The sequence below is a fragment of the Eutrema salsugineum genome, unplaced genomic scaffold (assembly GCF_000478725.1).
Source record: "Eutrema salsugineum unplaced genomic scaffold, Eutsalg1_0 scaffold_9, whole genome shotgun sequence".
NCBI lineage: Eukaryota > Viridiplantae > Streptophyta > Magnoliopsida > Brassicales > Brassicaceae > Eutrema > Eutrema salsugineum.
Window position 1 is genome coordinate 12331305 of NW_006256342.1, and position 22162 is coordinate 12353466.

General features: G+C 37.4%; 2 protein-coding genes across 2 annotated transcripts; both read right to left on the reverse strand.

The window, feature by feature from the left end:
• Positions 1-3048: 3048 nt before the first annotated feature.
• LOC18009449 (ubiquitin-conjugating enzyme E2 11) lies at positions 3049-3348 on the reverse strand. Its single transcript, XM_006391516.2, has one exon. It carries the CDS (start codon positions 3346-3348, stop codon positions 3049-3051), a length of 300 nt encoding a protein of 99 aa, XP_006391578.2.
• Positions 3349-18325: 14977 nt separating this feature from the next.
• Positions 18326-18868, reverse strand: LOC112086195 (FK506-binding protein 4-like). Its single transcript, XM_024155014.1, has 2 exons — positions 18745-18868; positions 18326-18660 (listed from the first exon to the last, which is right to left on the reverse strand). Exons 1-2 carry the CDS (start codon positions 18866-18868, stop codon positions 18326-18328), a joined length of 459 nt encoding a protein of 152 aa, XP_024010782.1.
• Between the last annotated feature and the right edge of the window lie 3294 nt (positions 18869-22162).

Sequence of the window (22162 nt, forward strand, 5' to 3'; positions counted from 1 at the left end):
AATCTCAAATTTGTACCCCCCCCCCAAAAAATCAGACATTTACAAATTTGAGTTTCCCTCCAAAAACATCAAAATTCAACAAATATCTAGGTTATGCCCAAAACCACAAAAATCTTATTTTTTGCAAGTTAAATTTTTTTTTCGAGAATGCCAAGTCTCAGGTTGTTGTCATCGTCGGAGCTTTCAGGATTGAGCCCTCCAACCGAAAAGTACAAAAACTTTGGAATCCCGCGAGTCTGTTATTGTAGGGGTTCATCTATCATCAAAACTTCTTTCCCCGTTTTGGATCCGGGAAGAAGATTCTACGCTTGCAATAAGGAATGCGTAAGCGAAGTTCAGCTGTTGTTTTCTTTTCATTTCGTTACAATTACTTTAAAATATTTATACGGTATCGTGTCTAGTAGAATCTCGGATGTCATCTCTTCAAGTGGTGTGATGAGGCGATGATAGAAGAGCTTCGAGATGTTCGGTGTGATGTGATCGAGATTGTCGACCGGAGTGGGTGGTGAACAAAAATCGACCGGATTCACTCGACGAAGATTTCCCATCTACAGGAATCGGTAAACAAGCTGAATGAGGAAATTGTTGAGGCTTCTAAGTCTCTGAACTCCTTTGTGAGGTGGTTTGGGACTCGATTTTGAAGGAAATAGATAGGAAATTAGATCAGATCCGACGAGATAGGTTATTTAAGGAAGTCAAGGTGATGGTTGTTCTCTCTGTTTTTGATGTGGCTATGATTTCTTTAATTATCTACCTGTTCAAGTAGTTAAGATCAGTGGTTGTACTCAAAAACTTACTTAACGTTTCCATTATTATCAAGATGTGCTTAACAAGTTTCTATGTGCATAGTAGTACTCCCCCAAATAATATCAACTGGTTTAGGCAGAAAAACATGTGGTTACACCAAATAGTACGGAGTTATACCCGTTTTGAATTTTCTGAATAACATGTGGTTATACCAAATAATACTGAAGTTATTACCATTTTTCAATTTTTCGATCAACATGTGGTTACACCAAATAATACTGAGTGATACCAGTTTTCAATTTTCCGATTAACATGTGGTTACACCAAATAATACTGAGTTATACCAATTTTTAATTTTCTGATTAACATTTGGTTACACCAAATAATACTGAGTTATACCAGTTTTCAATTTTCCGATTAACATGTGGTTATACCAAATAATAGTGAGTTATCTCGCAATATTAGGGTTTCCTTTTTTATCGGCTGAGATAATATATAGGAGAGAATATAACTAATATTTTTTTAATTTATAAATATTTCACAATAAAAGCAGAAATTAAAAAAAAACACTACAAGCATAGATTTTAAATGGAAAAATGATAGCTAGCCACACAAACAGTACGTCATCACATGACCACACATGCAGACTATATTAATGCATCACTAACTACACGAACTATATGATCTACCATAGCAACATATATGAATTAACAAAAATTATGTGATTAACATCATAGGCATCTCATGAGTTAATGAAACAATGTACCGGATGAATGATTCCAGCACAATATATATTTATGTATTAAAAACTACACTACTATATAATTAATGTATTCAGAACTATACGATGTGTAATTAATGTATCTAAAACTACACGATGTATAATTAATGTATCCAGAACTACACAATAATATTATATGTAGTTGAATGCAACACCAGAAGTACACGATGTCTTGTCCATGACTAATTGTTTTGTAATAATTTTGTGACGATTTTCATACAAAACTTTGTTGAAATTATATTATTAGAAAAAAAAACACACATATTAAGAAAAAATTTTAAATTTGACTATTAAAAGCATCATTTTTTGTGATTAGCAATTTTCTGAGTTAAAATACATGAATATTTGACCCCCAAATTATAAAAATAAAATAAAAATTATTAGTATTTTTTTGTCTGGCCTCATAATTCTAAGGGCCGACCCTTTTAGTGATTTTATGTTTGGTGATAAAATATTACGACATAGTTGTTACCATTTTATATATACAAAGATTAAAATACCATGTGAATTAAAAAAAAATAATAAGAGAATGAATTTAATTATGGAAACATTTAAAGTCAATTAATATTTTTTCTTCTTCTATTATGTTGAAAGTTTTTTTGTTCTTTCTTTGTCATAAGACGATATAGATGGTTTCCAGAGATTTTGCATTAGCTGCTTGAAATTATCTGTGATTTCACTTATTATTTGTGTTTGTTTGTTGTGTTACTAATTGCTTCTATGCATTTTGTCTATAAAGCTTTTGTCTTGTCTGTTAAATACCAATGCTGAGTTTAAACTGTTCACAAGTCTATAAAGTAGTAAGACTTCTTCACTTCATTACATTTGAATTGGTGATTGTTGTAAGATCAGATCTTATTATTCGTAGATGGGTTCTTAGTTACTTTTAATGTATAGCATTGTCAAACGAGTATTAACTAATTTTTAGTTTTGTTTTTGTGGTTTATATGTCATGATTACTGTTTATGTATAGCATTATTTGGTATTGCATTCAGCTATATAAAATATTTTCGTGTAGTTCTGGATACATTAATTATATATTGTATAGTTCTGGATACATTAATTATACATTGTGTACTTCTGGGTATATTAATTATATAGGTGTGTAGTTTTTGATACATAAATTTATATTGGGTCAGAATCATTCCTCCGGTACACTGTTTTGTTAACTCCTGAGATGTCTATGATGTTTATCACATAATTTTTGTTAATCAATACATATCGCTATGGTAGATCATATAGTTCGTGTAGTTAGCGATGCATTAATATAGTCTGCATGTGTGGCTATGTGATGAAGTGTAGTTCATGTAGCTAACTATCATTTTTCCATTTTAAAAAACTAAAAACATAAAAACATAAAATTCATTATTATTGGTGAAAACACAATGAATTAATTCATGGTATGTGCCTTGGTCATCCAGCGGGCCTCTTTCTCGTACCTCTCCGGCTACAAGACGCACACGTGGGTGACGTCTTCGAGGAAGACGTCTCTGTCCTCCATCTTAGGGTGGAGTAGCATGTCATGGAGCACCAGGAGGAGTTCCTTCGCGGTCGTCTCGGTCTTCCACGAAGTGGGGTTTGTCGATGTTGGGGTGCAGAAACGGCGTCTTCCACACCACCCTTGGTGACCTGAAGGGGTACTCCGGTGGGAATCGTATAGAGAAGAAGAAGAGGCCCCCTTCATATGGACTCCCAGGGGGACCCATCATCGTCGCCTGCCAATCGTAAATGCCTTTTGCCACCGGTCCGACACTGAACCCACTTGCCAGTAACCTCAACAACTCCCTCAGATGCACCATGATCCACGTTATAGCGCCCATTTTGAAGTGAGAAAAAAAGCAAAGATATCACTAAATAGAGAGAAGATGATTTAGAAGTGAGATATGAGGGAGAGAGAGTGTGAGTTATATTTATAGAAAGAGAAGGAAAACCATTGAGTGCGACTCATATAATAAATGCCCTTCAACCGTTCATCCTTAGGGGAATCGTGCAGAGAAGTTAAAAGTCACGTCTTTCCCCTAATAAAATCCTAATATTTAATTATTTAGTTAATATAGCAGTAAAAAAAAGGTAGTGTTGGTAGTTGTACCAGTCTTACGACAGTTAATGAGAGCATTAACTGTCGTAACACTGGTACATCTATCAACACTACCTTATCCTCTTATTGATTTGAGTATGTGATCGTTCCCTCTTTCATCCATGCAACAATGCAACATGTCGTAATTATCTTTTTGACAGATAAATTTTATATTTATTTAATTACTTTTACAGAGATATATTACGTCTAACCTAACTTATGATGTGACTGTTCCCTATTTCCTCATTTCATCCATGCAATGCATCTATATAACTAATTACACAATTTTTTTATAATTTTACCACTAAATAACTTGATCTCACGTGAGTAAATGTTGAGTAGACAAATATCTAAATAACCCCGAGAGTACCAGTGATACGATCCTAGGAGATCAACTCTGAAGAACAAGGCAATAGAGGCAGCGATATATTGGTCAGAGCGTATCGATGAGGCGATATGGTGGTGGTGGTGACACGATGATGGCTCAATGAAGATGATGGAGATTCGGCGGATCGAGTCGTGGATGGTGATGGTGCGGCGGATCGATGAAGTGAGATGATGGTTTGGTTTCTCGAGTCGATGGTATGGTGGAATAGATCGATTGATGGAATGGTGGTGGTAGTATGATGATCGAATCGATGAAATGGAGGGATAGAAGAATCTTTTGTAAACATATTAGTTTTTAAGAGATTCGAATTTCAGAGTTTTTAGTTCTCAGAAATCAAAGAGAGAAGAACACGTTAAAAAGTTTGATCAAAATTCTTCATTGAATAACACTTAGGCGATTTTCTCTAATTTATAGACTAAGAGAGAAAATCGCAGCCCTAATACAAAACTACATGAAGTTTGAAATAAAAACAACACGAAGTTTGATTTAAAAATAAAACAGCGAGGCGTCCATTCTAAATCCTAAGTGGTGCGCCTAAAACAACTAGTGCACAAGTCATTGTGACTTTGCACGTTATTACCCATTAGTAACAACTTCTAAGTAACTCGACGTAGCAATGATTTCTGCCTCGTTAAAAACCTTGGAGAAGAACCTCCTTGCCTTCCAAAATCCTCACCAAGGAAAAGAGTACAGAATCATCACCTAAGTTACCTAGTCATTGTTACTGGGTTCTTCATTCTTCAAGATAGAGATGTTGAAGATGTGAGCTCCAGCCTCCAGTTGATCGATGTCCTCTGCGGCCATGAGTGTGTGAGCCTCCTTAGCCATCTCTCTAGCTCTGGAACGAGTGATCCTGCCAGCTACCTCTGGTTCCTCCTCCTCTGAGCTGGTCACGATCATATCATCCTCTCCCTCTTGAAAAAGATTTGTCCTCAAATCTGAATCTGCAACATAAGGAAGCAAGTCAGAAACATTGAAAGCATCAGAAACATCATACTTACCTTGAAAATCAATCTGATAGGCGTTGTTGTTTATTCTTTTGATGACTGCGAATGGTCCATCAACTCTGGGCATTAGCTTGTTCTTTCGCTCAGCTGGAAATCACTCCTTCCTCAGATGGATCCACACCAGATCTCCTTCTTCGAAAATCAGCTCATTTCGTCCTTTGTTGGCATGCTTCTCATACTGCTTTGTCTTCTTCTCGATGTTCTCCTTAGCCTTAGCATGTATTCTTCGGACCTGTTCAGCTTTCTCCTTGCCATTCAAACTGCATTTTCCACTTAAAGGCAAAGGGATCAATTCTAGAGGTGATTGTGGATTAAACCCATATACAATTTCAAAAGGAGAAAAGAGAGTAGCGGAATGCTTAGCGTGATTATAGGCAAACTCAACATGAGGCAGACACTCTTCCCATGTCTTGAGGTTACTCTTCACCAAAGTCCTTAGAAGTGTGGACAACGTTTTATTCACCACCTAGGTCTGTCCATCGATCTGAGGATGACACGTAGTCGAGAATGAGAGCTTTGTTCCCAGCTTAGCCCAAAGCGTTCGCCAAAAATGTCCTAAGAACTTCGTGTCTCGATCTGAAACGATGACCTGTGGCATTCCATGCAATCTTACTACTTCCCTGAAAAACAAGTTAGCTACATTCACAGCATCATCTGTCTTGTGGCTAGCGATGAAGTGGGCCATCTTGCTAAACCTGTCAACAACTACAAAAATAGAATCTCTACCATTTCTGGTTCGAGATAAGCCAACTACAAAATCCATAGAGATATTAGTCCAAGGTTGAGAAGGAATAGGCAAAGGAGTATACAAACCGTGAGGTTGAACTTTACTCTTAGCCATCTTACATACGACACATCTAGAACAGATTTTCTCAACGTCTTTCCTCATTTTCGGCCAGTAGAAGTGCTCTTGTAGCCCAAGAAGTGTCTTTGTGACGCCAAAATGTCCAGCTAATCCACCTCCATGAGCTTCTCGTACCAGTAACTCTCGAATGGATCCTCGTGGTATGCACAATCGGTTACTGAAGAACAAGTATCCATCCTGTCTATAAAAATTTTCACAGGCGAACTTATGACATTTGGCATAGCTCTCATAAAAGTCAGTATCATATTCATAAAGATCTATAATGTGCTCAAATCCAATCAAATTTGATGTTAAAGTCAAAATAAGAGTATACCTCCGGGATAATGCGTCTGCGACCACATTATCTTTACCTTTTTTGTACTTAACAATGTAGGGGAATGTCTCAATGAACTCCATCCATCGCCCATGTCTTTTGTTAAGCTTCTGCTGACCCTTGAGGTGCTTTAGAGACTCGTGATCGGTATGAATGACGAATTCCTTAGGCCATAGGTAATGCTGCCACGTCTGGAGAGCTCGAACCAATGCGTATAACTCCTTGTCATACGTGGGATAATTCAGCGTTGATCCTCCTAACTTTTTGCTGAAGTAAGCGACGGGCTTCTTATCCTGCATAAGAACTGCTCCAATACCTACACCAGAAGCATCGCATTCAATCTCAAAAGTCTTAGTAAAATCAGGAAGTACTAGTAAGGGCGAATTGATAAGCTTCTCTTTAAGGGCTGTAAAAGCCTGTTCTTGCGCCTCTCCCCACTTGAACCCCACGTCTTTCTTGATTACTTCTGTTAAGGGCGCGGCTATGGTGCTGAAATCACGAACAAAACGCCTGTAGAATCCTGCTAAGCCATGGAAACTTCGGACTTCTCCAATATTCTTGGGGGTTGGCCACTCCTTGATAGCTTTTATCTTCTCTTCATCTAGTTTAACTCCTCCTGCACTTACTACAAAGCCTAAGAAAAAAATTTCGTTAGTGCAGAATGAACATTTAGATAAATTAGCAAAGAGAGATTGAGAGTGAAGAACATCAAGAACCGATCTGATGTGATCTAGATGTTCTTCCAAACCTTTACTGTAGATGAGGATATCGTCGAAATAAACCACTACGAACACGCCAATGAATGGTCTCAGGGCTGGTTCATTAATCTCATGAAGGTGTTGGGCGCATTGGTGAGGCCAAACGGCATAACTAGCCACTCGTAGAGTCCTTGATTTGTCTTGCATGCCGTCTTCCATTCGTCCCCTTCCTTCATTCTGATCTGATGATACCCACTCTTCAAATCTATCTTCGAGAAGATTGTCGATCCACAGAGCTCATCCAGCATATCATCTAGTCTTGGAATCGGATGCCGATACTTCACAGTGATGTTGTTGATAGCTCGGCAGTCTACACACATCCTCTAGGAACCATCTTTCTTTGGCACCAACAGAACTGGAACCGCACATGGACTCAAGCTTTCTCGGATATGTCCCTTGCTCATCAGCTCTTCTTGCTTCTGCAGCTCCTTAGTCTCTACAGGATTGGTTCGGTATGCTGGCCTGTTAGGTAAGGCTGATCCTGGTACCAAGTCAATCTGATGCTCTATCCCGCGAATTGGAGGTAGCCCTGGTGGAATTTCTACTGGAAAAACGTCCTTGTATTCCTGCAAAATCTCAAACATAGCACTAGGAAGCTTCTGTGAAGGGTTAGTACTAACAAGGGATTCCTTGTACACAAACATAAAAATAGTCATTTCAGGATCAAAGAGTTTAGAAAATTCACTGTGGTTTATGTAGAGGCTGTTGGCGACTTTCTCCTTCTCCTTGAGCTTCATCTGAATCTGATCTTGGTAAATCTCGGTAGGCGTGAGAGGTAGGAGGGTAATTTTGCGACCTTTGAACTCGAATGAGTGCTTGTTGGTATAACCGTCGTGTATCACCCTACGATCTGAATGCCACGGCCTGTCTAGCAACACATGACTCGAACCCATGGGAATGACGTCACATAGAATCTCATCTTCATACTTCCCAATAGATAGAGAAACCATAACTTGCTGAGATACGGTCAAGGCTCCACTGTCATTCAACCACTGAAGCTTATACGGTCTTGGATGAGGAATAGTCTTGAGCTGGAGCTTCTTAACCATCTCTTTACTTGCAGCATTAGTACAACTTCCTCCATCTATGATCAGGCTACAAACTTTCTCTTTAATGAGGCATCTCGTATGAAACAGGTTCTCTCGCTGACAAGTCTCTTCGGGTTGATTCTGAACACTCAAAGTCCTTCTGGCAACCAGCATCTCGCCCACAGCAGCAGCTTCTTCCTCTTCTTCTAGTTCATATTCGGCCTCTGAATCCTCTTGAGGAACTATCTCTCCTCCCTTATGTAACAAGAATACCTTCTTCTTTGGGCAATCTCGAGAATAATGTCCCATTCCTTGACATTTGAAACACCTCACATTACTGATAGAAGTACCACTTCTAGGTTTGAACTCAGCTTTAGCTTCTTCTTTAACTCCAGTAGAGGGCGGTTTGATGTCTCTGGAGTAAGCTGGTTTGCTGATCTCCTTAGGCTTAGGCACACTAGGCGTGAATGTAGACTTGAAATTTCGCCTCTTGACTTGAGATTCCACCAATTCAGCCTTATGCACCATCTCTTGTATATCTGCGAAATCCTGAAGTTCCACCTTGTCTTGAATTTCTCGGTTAAGTCCTCCAAGAAATCTCGACATTACCATCTCTTTTCCTTCTCGTAAATCTGCACGAATGAGCAAAGTTTCCAATTCCTGATAATAATCTCGAACAGACTTTGTACCTTGGACGAGGCGCCTGAACTTGTTGAGTATTTCGCGCTGATGATGGGCTGGAACGAATCTCTTCCTCATCTGTATAACAAGCTGATCCCAAGTAGTAATCGGAAGTTCCTTAGGCGATTTCTGGTGACTCCCAACTGCTCCCACCATAGAAGCGCATACCCATGAAATTCTGAAACTGCAATCTTCACCTTGTTGAGCTCGTAAGTTCCTTGGACCAGAAAATTAGACTCCATCTTCCTTTCCCAATCTAGATAAGCTTCAGGATCATTAGTTGCATGGAAAGGAGGATACTGGATTTTGATGTGACGCAGCTGCTGACGTAGAGGATCATATTCTCGACCATGTCCTCGGCCTCGATCTCGTCTCACAGTTTCTCTGCTATGATCAGAAGCTTCGTCCTCCTCATAGTATTCTGGGTCTGATTCCAGGGTAACTCGATGCCCAGCAATATATTCCTCTCTGCGGTGCTGACGATTTACTCTGGAGCCATCTCTTTCGGCACCAGTAGGATTCCTTCTCGGATTAAACATAGTCTCTCTGCCCCCAATCTGGGTTCGACTGGACTTAGCTTTAGTCCTGGCTTCGGAAGGTGTTGGGTGGCGTGGAAGTTTCCGGGAAGATCCTATGTGCCCTTTACCCTTTGCTAAGCGCATTGCTTCCGACAGAGTTGGAGTTTGAGACGACTTTTCTCCACTTGCACTGAGGTCTTTGAGCAGATCATTCATCTTCGTCTCGAACTTGTCATTGAGTTGTTCGATTTGTTGTGTGAGCTGAGTTGCTATAGCTTGATTCGCTTCTTTATTTTGTTGAGACATTGCTCGGTTCAGAGCTTCCATCGCCTCAGCCGAAAGCTCTATGGTACCTGAAAAAAAATTAAAAAAAAAACTCGCAGTAACTTGTCCTAGAAGGAATCACAAAAACAACACCATGATCGAACTAAACTCGTCATAAAAAAAAAAAAAATTCTGTACTCTTTTTTTTAATTTTTTTTTTTAAACCCTAAAAAAAACGAAAATATGAAGTCTCTTATCAAATCTAAACGAAAAAAACGATGAACAACGAACCCTAGCTAATTTCGAAAACTAACGCACCCTAACACACTAACGAAATCAGACACGAATACTCTTAACTGACCTAGACAAACACGAAACAACGACTTTCAAGCCTAACGATATCAAACAGACGAACCCTAGCAGCGATCGATCCAAAACAATAATAAGAACGAACGAAACGAAACAAGAAAATAATCCTAACCTACACGACAGAACAATGGTACAGCGATTAAAGGAAACAGATTGATGCACACAAACTATAGAACTCGCTAACCCTAATAACACAGAAACGAAAATTCAAAGTACAGAGAGTAGGGTTAGAGTTTCGCTCAGCCTTTGGTTCAGAGTTGGCTCTGATACCACGTGATACGATCCTAGGTGATCAACTCTGAAGAACAAGGCAATAGAGGCAGCGATATATTGGTCAGAGCGTATCGATGAGGCGATATGGTGGTGGTGGTGACACGATGATGGCTCAATGAAGATGATGGAGATTCGGCGGATCGAGTCGTGGATGGTGATGGTGCGGCGGATCGATGAAGTGAGATGATGGTTTGGTTTCTCGAGTCGATGGTATGGTGGAATATATCGATTGATGGAATGGTGGTGGTAGTATGATGATCAAATCGATGGAATGGAGGCACTACAAAAAAGATCGGGTTTTACGTCGGCAGATATCGACGTAAAATCGACGTAAAAGAGCATTTACGTCGAATTAACGACGAAAAAAAAATCGTCGTAAAACAATCGTCGTAAAACAGAAATCGTCGTAAAGTCGTCGTAGAATTACCAACCCAGGAAAATCGTCGTATTATCGTCGGAAACTATTCGTCGTAAACGCGACGTAAATTTTCCAACGAAAGTACAACGAAATAAGTCCATCATAAGAACGACGTAAAATCGATGTAAAATTACATCGATTTAACAACGATTAGGAGACGAACAATTTCAATTAAGGGAAACTAATTTTTTAATTGTCGATGTTAATTCGTCGTAAAGTTTCGACGTAAATCCGACATAAACATATTCGACGTAAATCCGTCGTTAAATATTCAACGTTAGATCGACGTAAATTTACGACGAATTTACGTCGATTTATAAATTAATTATTTAATTCGATTGTAATTTAATTAATGAATTTTTTAAATAATCAAAAAATTAAAAATAGAAAAAAACAATTTAAATTGAAATTTAAATTCGAAAATAATTTATAAATAAAAGAAAAAATTTAATACAAATTGTTTTTTACAAAAAACCTAATCTACAATGTGATTTCGTAATCGTCGAGGTTGAGATCGACGTCACGAGGAGGCTCTCCGTCTTGGCCGCCCGTCGCTTCTGGACCGTCGTTTCCCGTCTGCACTACCGGAGCCGAAGACTGACCCTGCGTCTGCTGGTCCGATGGTCCAGTACCAGAAGTACCACCGGTCTCAAAGACCCCTCGTGCTCGTTGTTGCCTCGCTCGGATTGCGGTGGCTAACTGCGGAACCGCTTCCGCAATGATGTCGAAGAGACCGTGCATCTCGGTGAGCTCCTGCTTCTGGGCCACTTGCTCATGCCTGAGAGTGGTGATCTCAGCATTGGCCGTAGCAAGCTCCTGGCGAAGATGACTCGGATCCTTCTGCGTGCGAAATCCGGAAGCCGAGGCGGCATGCCAGTTTCTAATAGAGCCCATCCCTAAGGTTCGACCCTTCTTCTTCGGAGCAACCTACAAATGGAAAATAAAAACGTTAATTATTTATTAAGTAATAAATATAATAAATTTTAAAAAAATTGAAATAGATCATACCTCCTCGAAAATCTGGTCTTGCTCAGCGACGGTCAACGGTACTTGGATAGTATCGTCAGGTGTGGCCTGGGTCTCCCGCTCGGCGATCCGCTGCATAGCGGCATTGTAGATCTCCTCTGACCGAGCGTCGACAAAGCTCTCGTCCCTCTTCCGGTGAGTGGTCTCGAAGAGCTTCGTCATTGGAGGTAGTTCTCCTCCGTTCTCCTCGGCCTACCAATTAATAAACATTAGTCAAAAATATTTAATAAATTATAGCAATAATTAAAAATGAAATAAAAAATATTTAATAATTCCGCTTTTCCAGGAACCAGACGTCGTAAAGCCCCCCGTCCCGGTAGGGCTAGTAAGTCCTCAACCGTAAATTGGGCATACGGATGAGGAGGGTGGGCCACCGGTTCGGGAGCCGGCGGTGGAGGTGGTGGTGGAGGTGGTGGTGGAGGCGGTGGTGGAGACTGCTCCGCTACGGTATTCGGAACCTGGGAGGCTCCGGAAGATGAAGGGACATCGGTCCCGGTGTTTCCCGAGGCAGACGCCCGGGAAGAGTGTCCGTCCGCCATAAAGTTGATGTAGTGCGTCCTCCGTCGAGTCATCGTCTGCAAGACCGGAAAATTTTTATTTTTGAAATTACAAATTAATTTTAAATTATGATCCTAAATCTATATAACAAACACCCTAAATCCTTAATCTAACAAATTCCGATCCTAAATCTAACAAATTCCGAGCCTAAACTAATTTCCGACCTAAACCGTTTGTATTTCTAAACTAATTAAAAATAAAAATTAGATTTTAAGTGAAAAAAAAATTACCTGATTTTTTGGGTTTGCAGGGAAGCAACGAAGTGAGGAGGAAGCAGGGAGAGGAAGAAGTTGAATGAGCGACGAAATGAGGAAGGGGTGCTTCCATATATATAGAATTTTTATTCATCGTAAATCCGACGTAAATATTACGACGAATTTACGACGAAATCGTCGTAAATCCGTCGTAAAGCTGCAACCGTACAACAAAGCGAATAAGACACACACACGTGGCTGTATCTGGACTTTGCGACGAATTTACGACGATCAGGGTTATTCGTCGTAAAATCATCGTAAAATTACGACGAATTTACGACAAATCCTTATAAATCATAAAAATTATAACGGCTATGTATTTACATATCGTCGTAAAATCGTCGTAATATTACGACGATTTTACGATGGTATGTACAGAAATGATGAATTACAAAAATTGAAACACCCATAAGCACATACAAGCATGCCTATACATGCTAAATGTGGTCTGTATAAGTTTCTAGCATGTTTACATAACATAATGAAGAATTTGGTTTGATCTAAGATAAATTCTTACATCTTCTCTATATGTATATAACACCTTAAGATTACTTGAGAAACACATATATGTCAAATTTTGAAATTTTGTTTTTTTTGTTTAGAAAGTTGTTTTACCTTATGAGATGGTAAGCCATATCATTATGTTCATCTAAATCCCCCCCCCGAACCCCATAAAAGATTGATTATAAGATTTAGGGGTTACATTTCGTCGTAAACTCGATGGTATTTTACGACGAATTTACGACGAATGGGTGTGATTCGTCGTAAATTCGTCGTAACATAAACCACATCTACAAGTTCTTTAATCTTATACTACAAAACCTTATATAATACATTAGTTTACTAAGGAAAATGCACCCAAAAACCATTCTGTGAGTTGGGAAAGCTAAACCCTATAGGGTTTAGGGTTTACATTTTACGACGAATTTACAACGATTTATAAATAATCGTCCTAAATTCGTCGTAATAGTCAACATATGTCCAAGTCAACACTTTAGGTGTTAAAATGTTTCCAAGATTTCCCGTCAGACGGGTGAGTCATTTTGCCATCTGTTTGTGAATGTTCCACATGCCATCTCATCGACGCAGCTGTCCGTTCAGATTGATATAGTCTTTTTAACCTATCAGTGATAGGAAGATACCACATTCGTTGGTAAGGAATCTTCTTACGCCCAGCAATTTGCGGTCTATATCTTGGCTTTTGGCAGAAACGACATTCTTCAAGCTTCTCATCATCTCTCCAAAAAAGCATACAATTATCAACACAACATCAATCATCTCAGAAGGCAATCCAAGACTAAAAACCAGCTTCTGAATTTCATAATACGTTTCAGCAGCCAAATTATCATATGGCAAATACTCTTTAATAAGATCTGCCCAATCGTTCATGCAAACTTCAGATAGATTGTGATCAGTTTTTATTGTCATCATCCGAGCTGCCAATGATAATTTTGATAAACTTTCCCTACATCCCTCGTACAGAGGCTGTTTTGCTGCGTTTAACATATCATAAAACCGTTTCGCATCTGCATTGAGCTCCTCAACAGTATCAGCATGTGTTTCATGAAATGCATCAGTAACCATTTCATGCATCCTATCATGATCTTCACCCTGAACTTGACTACTTTGATAATCATTGGACGCTTCAAAATCCACATGTTCTTGATGATTACTACTACTCCTTGTAGCCATCTGACCACTACTTTGACCATATCCCTCTCCATGCTGATACCAAATAAAGTATTGGAGCATGAACCCTCTATTCAATAAATGCTGCCAGACAGTGTCAATAGGAATATGTTTCCTATTTTTGCATTTCACACAAGGACAATACATTTTGCCGCTTTCAATTACAGTTTGCATAAGGCCGGCTTGGTACATGAATATTTCCAATCCGTTTTTGAAGTCTTCAGTCAACGACCCATCACCATTTTTGGGCGTATACATCCACTTTCGTAGATCGTATATAGACATTTCAAAAACAAATATTTGACTTTTTGTTTTTGAAATTTGATATAAATTTCAACTACTAAAAATTTTACTTAAACATTCAAAGACTCAAAAAATTTGTGTCTTTATATGTTTTTTCGGGTTGATGGAATAATGAGAGAAGAAAGGGTATATATAGAATTTTTTGTTTGGTTACCAACATATTACCATTGCATATTTACATCAAATTTACGTCGAAATAAAATTTACATCATATTTACATTGATTTTACGTCAATTACAAGATAAAGGACAATTAGTCATATTATCGATGTAAATATTACGACAATATTACGACGAAATAAAATTCGTTCTTCATTTGTCGTAATATCGTCGTAACATTACGACGATTTTACGAGGGTCATTTTTTACGTCGAATTTACGACGAAATTTTAGATCCTCGTAAATACGACGTAATGTCGTCGTAAATTTACGACGACTAAAAATCGTCGTAAATAATTCGACGGAAAAGCCCCTCATTCTTGTAGTGAGGGATAGAAGAATCTCTTGTAAACAGATTAGTTTTTAAGAGATTCGAATTTCAGAGTTTTTGGTTCTCATAAATCAAAGAGAGAAGAACACGTTAAAAAGTTTGATCAAAATTCTTCACTGAATAACACTTAGGCGATTTTCTCTAATTTATAGACTAAGAGAGAAAATCGCAGCCCTAATACAAAACTACATGAAGTTTGACATAAAAACAACACGAAGTTTGATTTAAAAATAAAACAGCGAGGCGTCCCTTCTAAATCCTAAGTGGTGCGCCTAAAACAACTAGTGCACAAGTCATTGTGACTTTGCACGTTATTACCCATTAGTAACAACTTCTAAGTAACTCGACGTAGCAATGATTTCTGCCTCGTTAAAAACCTTGGAGAAGAACCTCCTTGCCTTCCAAAATCCTCACCAAGGAAAAGAGTACAGAATCATCACCTAAGTTACCTAGTCATTGTTACTGGGTTCTTCATTCTTCAAGATAGAGATGTTGAAGATGTGAGCTCCAGCCTCCAGTTGATCGATGTCCTCTGCGGCCATGAGTGTGTGAGCCTCTTTAGCCATCTCTCTAGCTCTGGAATGAGTGATCCTGCCAGCTACCTCTGGTTCCTCCTCCTCTGAGCTGGTCACGATCATATCAACCAGTTATTCCTCTTTCTTATTGAATACTGAATATATAAAAATAATATATTTTCAGTTACGTATTCATAAGAGTAGCAGTTATTCCTCTTTCTTATTCCCATTATCTCTTATAATTACTTACGGTCGCGTTTATTCGACGAGACTACTCAATTTCCATCATTTTCTCTTATTTAAGTTCTCAAATCAAATCTATACGGAAAAGAATTCTCAAATCCACCATTTTCTCCATTTTCACCTCCTTCTTTACTCTTCCAAATCCATTACCTTCTCCTCCTTTATGCTAGGGTTTAGATATTCATTTTATATTTCAAAAATCCATCATTTCTCCTAGGATTTCAGATCTTCAGTTTATTTCTCAAATCCATCACTTTCTCTAAAGTCGGCCTCCATCACTTTCACCTATAAATCCACATAAAGGTTACCATGGCAGATTACTCCTACCTACTAGTCCTACCAGACAAAAATACTGGAAAAGGTAGTGGCAGCGATGGTTAACACAGTTGGTGACCTAATCCGGATTCGTTCTATTTTTCATATATTTTACGCATGCACCAGAGGCCTTGGATTCTATGCTGAAGTTGTTCCTATTGACATGGTTCATCCAGAGGATCAAGATGTCCATCTCATCATTGATATCTTCAGAGAGTTTTATGATGCTGGAAATCCAGGAATAATTTTCATGCGAGGTATGCAACTCTATTTTCAACTTCACAATTTTGGAATTCAACTGATAAAGGTTGCGGCGGATAGAGGGTACACGCGTGCAATCTATGTATATGAGATGTTCATGAAACTTGTTATGGAACATCCCGAGGGTGATGAGTACCTCAGTCAACTAAGCCGAGAAACCTTAAGGAAGTGCATCCATAAAATCATTGAAGAAGGATATCTTGGAGGGCCAATGGAGTTGTCGGAGATGTTCAATGAAAGCCACCGTTGCTTTTTACCGCACATCAATACTCTCATCCACTGTCTGTGCGGTTCAGTAAACCCATGGGTGCATTGGTGGGATGAAATGTATAAATCAAGGAACATCTGAAACTCCTGCTTCTTAACTCACGAAAACGAAAAGTTCTTCCGATATGTGTACCGGGCAGTGAGGATATTCCTGAAATGGTGGACTGGTGAATGTGACTCCTGCATCAATCCTGGTCTTATGTTTTGTGTCTTATGTTTTGCGTTTTTGTACTTTCTTATGTTCTGGATTCCTTATGTTAACAATTCCTTATGTTTTGTAGTTCCTTATGTTGTGTATATTAATTAAACATTATTTTGATAATTTTAACTTGAAATGTTTAGGCCAAGTATTCCTCATATAAAAGTGGTTACACCAAATAATACTAAGTTATACAATTGGTTACACGAAATAATACTACGTTATACAAATGGTTACACCAAATAATACTATGTTACACCGATATACATGTGGTTATACCAAAAAATACTACGTTATACAAATGACTGTAATCCTATTCTGAATATAAAATAAATCATAATTATAAAAAGTAGACAATATTATGTTTCCATATATTGAGGAATAATTTATACAGTTAAGGCAAATATCCAAAAAAATCAAAACTATTTATCAGCCCATTTGTTACAATTGATTTCAATTAATAAGTCAAACTGGTAGGTGTAATTAGTATTAAAAAAAACATTGAAATTTGAGGACATTGAATATTTTTATCAACCCTATACATATTACCTTGAGATGATAAAGTTATACAAAAATGGAGAATACAGATCAAAGAAAATATGATGAAAATGGACTGCTGATCATTAGGCCACCACCATTGATCATGCGATTTGGTGTGGCAGTCACCACCTACAATTTCTGATTCAGAGATTGAGGAAAATAAAATGTGAGAAGATATGGAGTTACACAGCAAATCAAATGCCAAGGCCACTGAGGTTTCGTTAGAGGTAAGTTATTCGTTTATTAAAACAGTTTTTAAAATCTACTTTAGATTAGTGAACGGTAAATTGAACTTGTAATCTCTGCAGACTGATAAAGAAATATCAACTGATGAAACTCCAAAAGAACTTTGCCAAAAAGCAAAACACAAAATTCTATCTAGATCTGGGGATACATTTGAAATGTTTACAATGCAGTTTCGTGGAGAGAGAGATTCGAAGCATAGAAGTAGAAAAGTGCAAGAAAAAAGTTTGAAGTGTAGTAAAAAATGTCTATTTCTCCTCTAGATTATCTCTGAATGTTTACACCCAAATTAGGGTTTTCCAATTTACATGTGGTTTCACCAGTAATACTTAGTTATACCAATTTATGGTTTCACAATAATACTTTTGGTTTCACCAATAATACTTAGTTATACCAATATATGGTTTTCCAATAGTACTTTTGGTTTCACCAATAATACTTAGTTATACCAATTTATGGTTTTCCCATAATACCTTTTTTTTTGTTTATGACGTTTGTTTAAAATAAATATAAACTAATAAAATGTTTTCATCCAAAAACAATAACACGAAATATAAGTAAGTACACATACCAAAGTTTGAGAGTTTAATCCAAATACAAATAGTGTCAGAGGAGAGAGTCACAAGTTAACGTATCTGCCTTATGCCTTGTCATAGCTTCGATTGCTCTTGTTTCTGTTTACCTGCACCCACTTCTCCATTCACAGCATCAGCAACGTCTGGTTGTACCTACACATACAAAGTAATACAACATAGTGTTACCACAAAATATTTAGTATTACCAAAACAATGGATATTACTCTTCAAACTACAATACCTTTTTAATACTTCTAAGCAGATACGGAGATCGGGCTAAAAGCAAAACCGCCTCCTTCTGCTCCGCCTCTTTCAGCTATGCCTCCTTCAGCTCCGTCACATTCTGCTCCGGCTCCTTCTTCTATGGCTCCTTCTGCTCCGGCTCTTTCTGCTCTGGCTCCTTCTGCTCCGGCTCTTTCTGATCCGGCTCCTTCTGTTGTGGCTCATTCTGCTGTGGCTCCTTCTGCTCCGCCTCCTTCTGCTCCGGCTCCTTCTGCTTTGCCTCCTTTCGCTTCTTCTGCTTCTGCTTCGGGTGCTTCTGCTTCGGGTGCTTCTGCTTTGGCTGATTCTGCTTCTTCGCTTTCTCAATTTTCAACACACTTTCAAGTTTCTCTCCACCTTCAGGAGGATCTTCATGTTCTTCTTCATTTCGTAAAACTTCTTCTTCCTCATCTCCTGGTCCTTCTCTTCTTGCCTCTTTTACATATTGTTCTACAGAGCAGAGTCTTGTATCAATGTCATCCATGCGGCCACTGATTCAGAGAAATTGAACGTCCATACTCTTCTGCAAGCTCTGCAGCTGTTCCGTCAATCCAAGAGGCGCCACATTCTCTGTAGCCATATTTTTCTTAGCCACTGCAGGATGGTTTACCCACTCCTTGTTATCTCGGGCATCAACATCCATATTGCATATCTCTTTCCAGAATATCGGCTTCTTTTCCTCAACTAAACACCTCGTTCAATTGTCAGGAACAATATCACCGACATCTTCTTCTTCATTCCTCTCCATGACTCTAGCAAGCATAGTTTCCTCATCCTTTGATGGTTGCAATATACTCTCGATGACCCTATTGTTACCCAGTGTTTCATAGAGTTCCGACAAAGGGAAACCTTTTAGGGTGAATTGTTGGAACTTCTGCATGCCCATCCGGGGACAATCCCTCTCTGCTCCTCTAACATCTTCTCTGTATTTGTTCTTCAGACATGGGATGGCCTCAAAAGCTAGCAACTACACATAACCCAACAAATTACGCTTAAGCTCATACTATTACAAGTACACATAGATCTACAAATTATTTATAATGTGACATACCTACAATGGAGTAACAAAGCTTGGATATGTCCAGGCATCTGTTTCCACGACCTCTTTGAAATGCCTCATTGTGTGCTCAGTCTCCTTCATATTTACTTCGCAGGAATACATACCCCAAGGAAACCTTCTACAAGCCTCAGGAATTAAGGGTTCAACAGATGGTGCTCCTTTACCGGTTTTTTGTTTTCCCACTAATTATAGAGGATAAGAAGTAGGCAACACACATCTTCAACCGATCAGGATGATCTAGCCCTCGCATTGATTCTAGCTTTTTTTCAACAGCAGCAAGGGAGGGTACAGTTTTCTTAAAACATCTATTCTTAAACGAATTACTTCTTATGCTCTCATAGTTCTCTGGATACGGTAGACAGTTTAATCCACACAAAAGGGCATGCTCTCTAAGGGAATAGCAAATAGGTACGCCATTCACTACAAACCAAGCTTTCCTATTTTTATATGTGTTTGCTATCCGAAGAAGAAGCAACCACATTCCCATCATCTTGTGTGTTGTGTCCTCATGCCTGGCCCTATGCATGTGCTAAAAGTGCTTGAACTGTGGGTATTCTTTAAGCCATCTCAGCTCATAGATTCAAGGTCTAGGGACTCCAATTTCGCAACAGCTTTGTGGATATAACATCTTATTCCCAACTTTATTACATTATGATACTGACTGGGCTCAAAGAACATTCTTACGGGTGGTGATGGCTGGTTCTCCTCCTCGTCAGCCTCAGTTTCCGTAGTTTCTGTAGTGTTCTGCCACAACACTATCTGATAATTACGCGTCTCCGAATCGGCTCTTCCTTCTACTATTTAATCCTGCGACGAATCGGAATCTGAGTACAGTTCTTGTCTAGCATAACTAAACTCTCTTTTGATACTTTCAATGACTCTTATTTTTGAATTACCAACTGAATAGAAAACATATAAATCGATTTTGATTCTACACAAAATCGAGTTCAATTCTACAAAGTTATCTAAATAGAAAGTAGAAATCAGAGGACGAAGACGAACGAACCTGATTAAACGTTGATTCAAAACAGGAAGCAGCAAATCACTAGTAGTTGTCACAGAGAATACTACGCGAACTAGACGACGATGACGACGATTTCGAATTTTTCTTAAAAAATTTTTTGTCAAGTATATTTGCTATTTAGGGTTTGATCAATTCTCCCAATTTTGAAGTAAGATCCGATTTATTCGGATTCAACCCGATATGACTGATTGCGTGTGGATTTTGGTGATTGAGTTCGTAAATAACAAACTTTTCTAAAGTCCCTCAAGTATTTGATCACTTTTCTTCTTTTAAAATAAGTTCAAAAACAAAATACTTTTTATAACAAAGACTTATAAAAATTTTGGTAACGCAGAAGAAGTATGTCAGATTATTCGCAAAATATTTTAATTGTCTAGATAATCATATACAGTAGAACCTCTATAAATTAATACTCGATAAATTAATAATCACTATAAATTAATAAATTTTGCTGGTCCCAAGTCGGGCCAATGTAAAAATCCATCAAATTCGATAAGATAATAAAATAATAATTTTTTGAGACCCTTATGTAGATACATGGTCCCAACAAACATAAATTAATAATTATATAATTTATGCAATTATATGTAAATTTAATATTCTAAAATATGACTAATGTGTTTGTTTTTAGTTAAAGTTGAAATTTCATTGGTTTTCATCTTTCTAATTATTATATCAGTAGCTCTTATTGTTGTTTTACTATATACATTCAAAATTTATGATGATTTTTTGATGTGATAATTGATTTTCTTACATGTAAATATTTTTAAATGCAATGTAGCGTTATCTTCAATTTTATCATCAATGATACTGATAATAACAACAATTTTTTATAAATTTTTAACTTATGAACATGTATATTTTTATATGGACAATCCAATATGGTAAACATTTATTTTATTGTGATAGTTATGATTTTTAATCATAATATATATTATGAGATTTGTTAAAATTTTAAAATATAACATTATTTCAAATAAATTTTTAGAAAATTATATGCAAAAAGCAATTTTTCTTTATAAATTAATAATTTTTAATTTATAGATAAATTAATATCACGATAAATTAATAAAATATCATGGTTCCAACATTATTAATTTATAGAGGTTTTACTGTATATGATTTTAGGTGAACTCTCTCCATCCTGCTGCCACATTAGCATTTGAATGGAGGACACCTATTCTTTCATCTAATTAATAAATCATAAATTTCAAAAAAAAAAAAAAATTAAAAACTAATTAATACCACCACTTCTAACTTAATTTCTCTATTTAATGTTTATTTCATATGTATTTATGTTCATAACTATTAAGTTACATAAAAATTAAGGCATTTTACATTTCTAACAAAAATAAATAAACAACATTTCTAATCTTTTGATATTCATCTAAAAACTTTTAATATTTTTTTGTACTAACTTAGTACTTTTTCTTCCGGCTTATCCTCATAATGAACACCTTTTTCGAAGCTTGTTGTATGAAAGAAAGTAAAGATGTAGCGTTCTCTACATTCAAAAATTTGACAGTTTTTATGGATTAAATATCATATTATTATAGCTGCATTTTATTGTGAAACATGACGTATGAGGTAGTTCTTGCAGAATCATAGCAATTGTACATATCATAAATATGAGAACATTAAAAATCAGAGGTAATAATATCTTTTCAAGCAATTCAATCCAAAAAATATGGCTTTTATCTACGTCTTTTTTACTCATATCATGTTTATGATTTCTAGAATAGTAGAATAATTTTTCTACTTATACTACTTCCAATTCTAAAAAAAAAGTTATTTGTTTTACAAAGATTTTATTTTAAAAAAAAAACCTTAATACTAAATAATTAAACAAATTA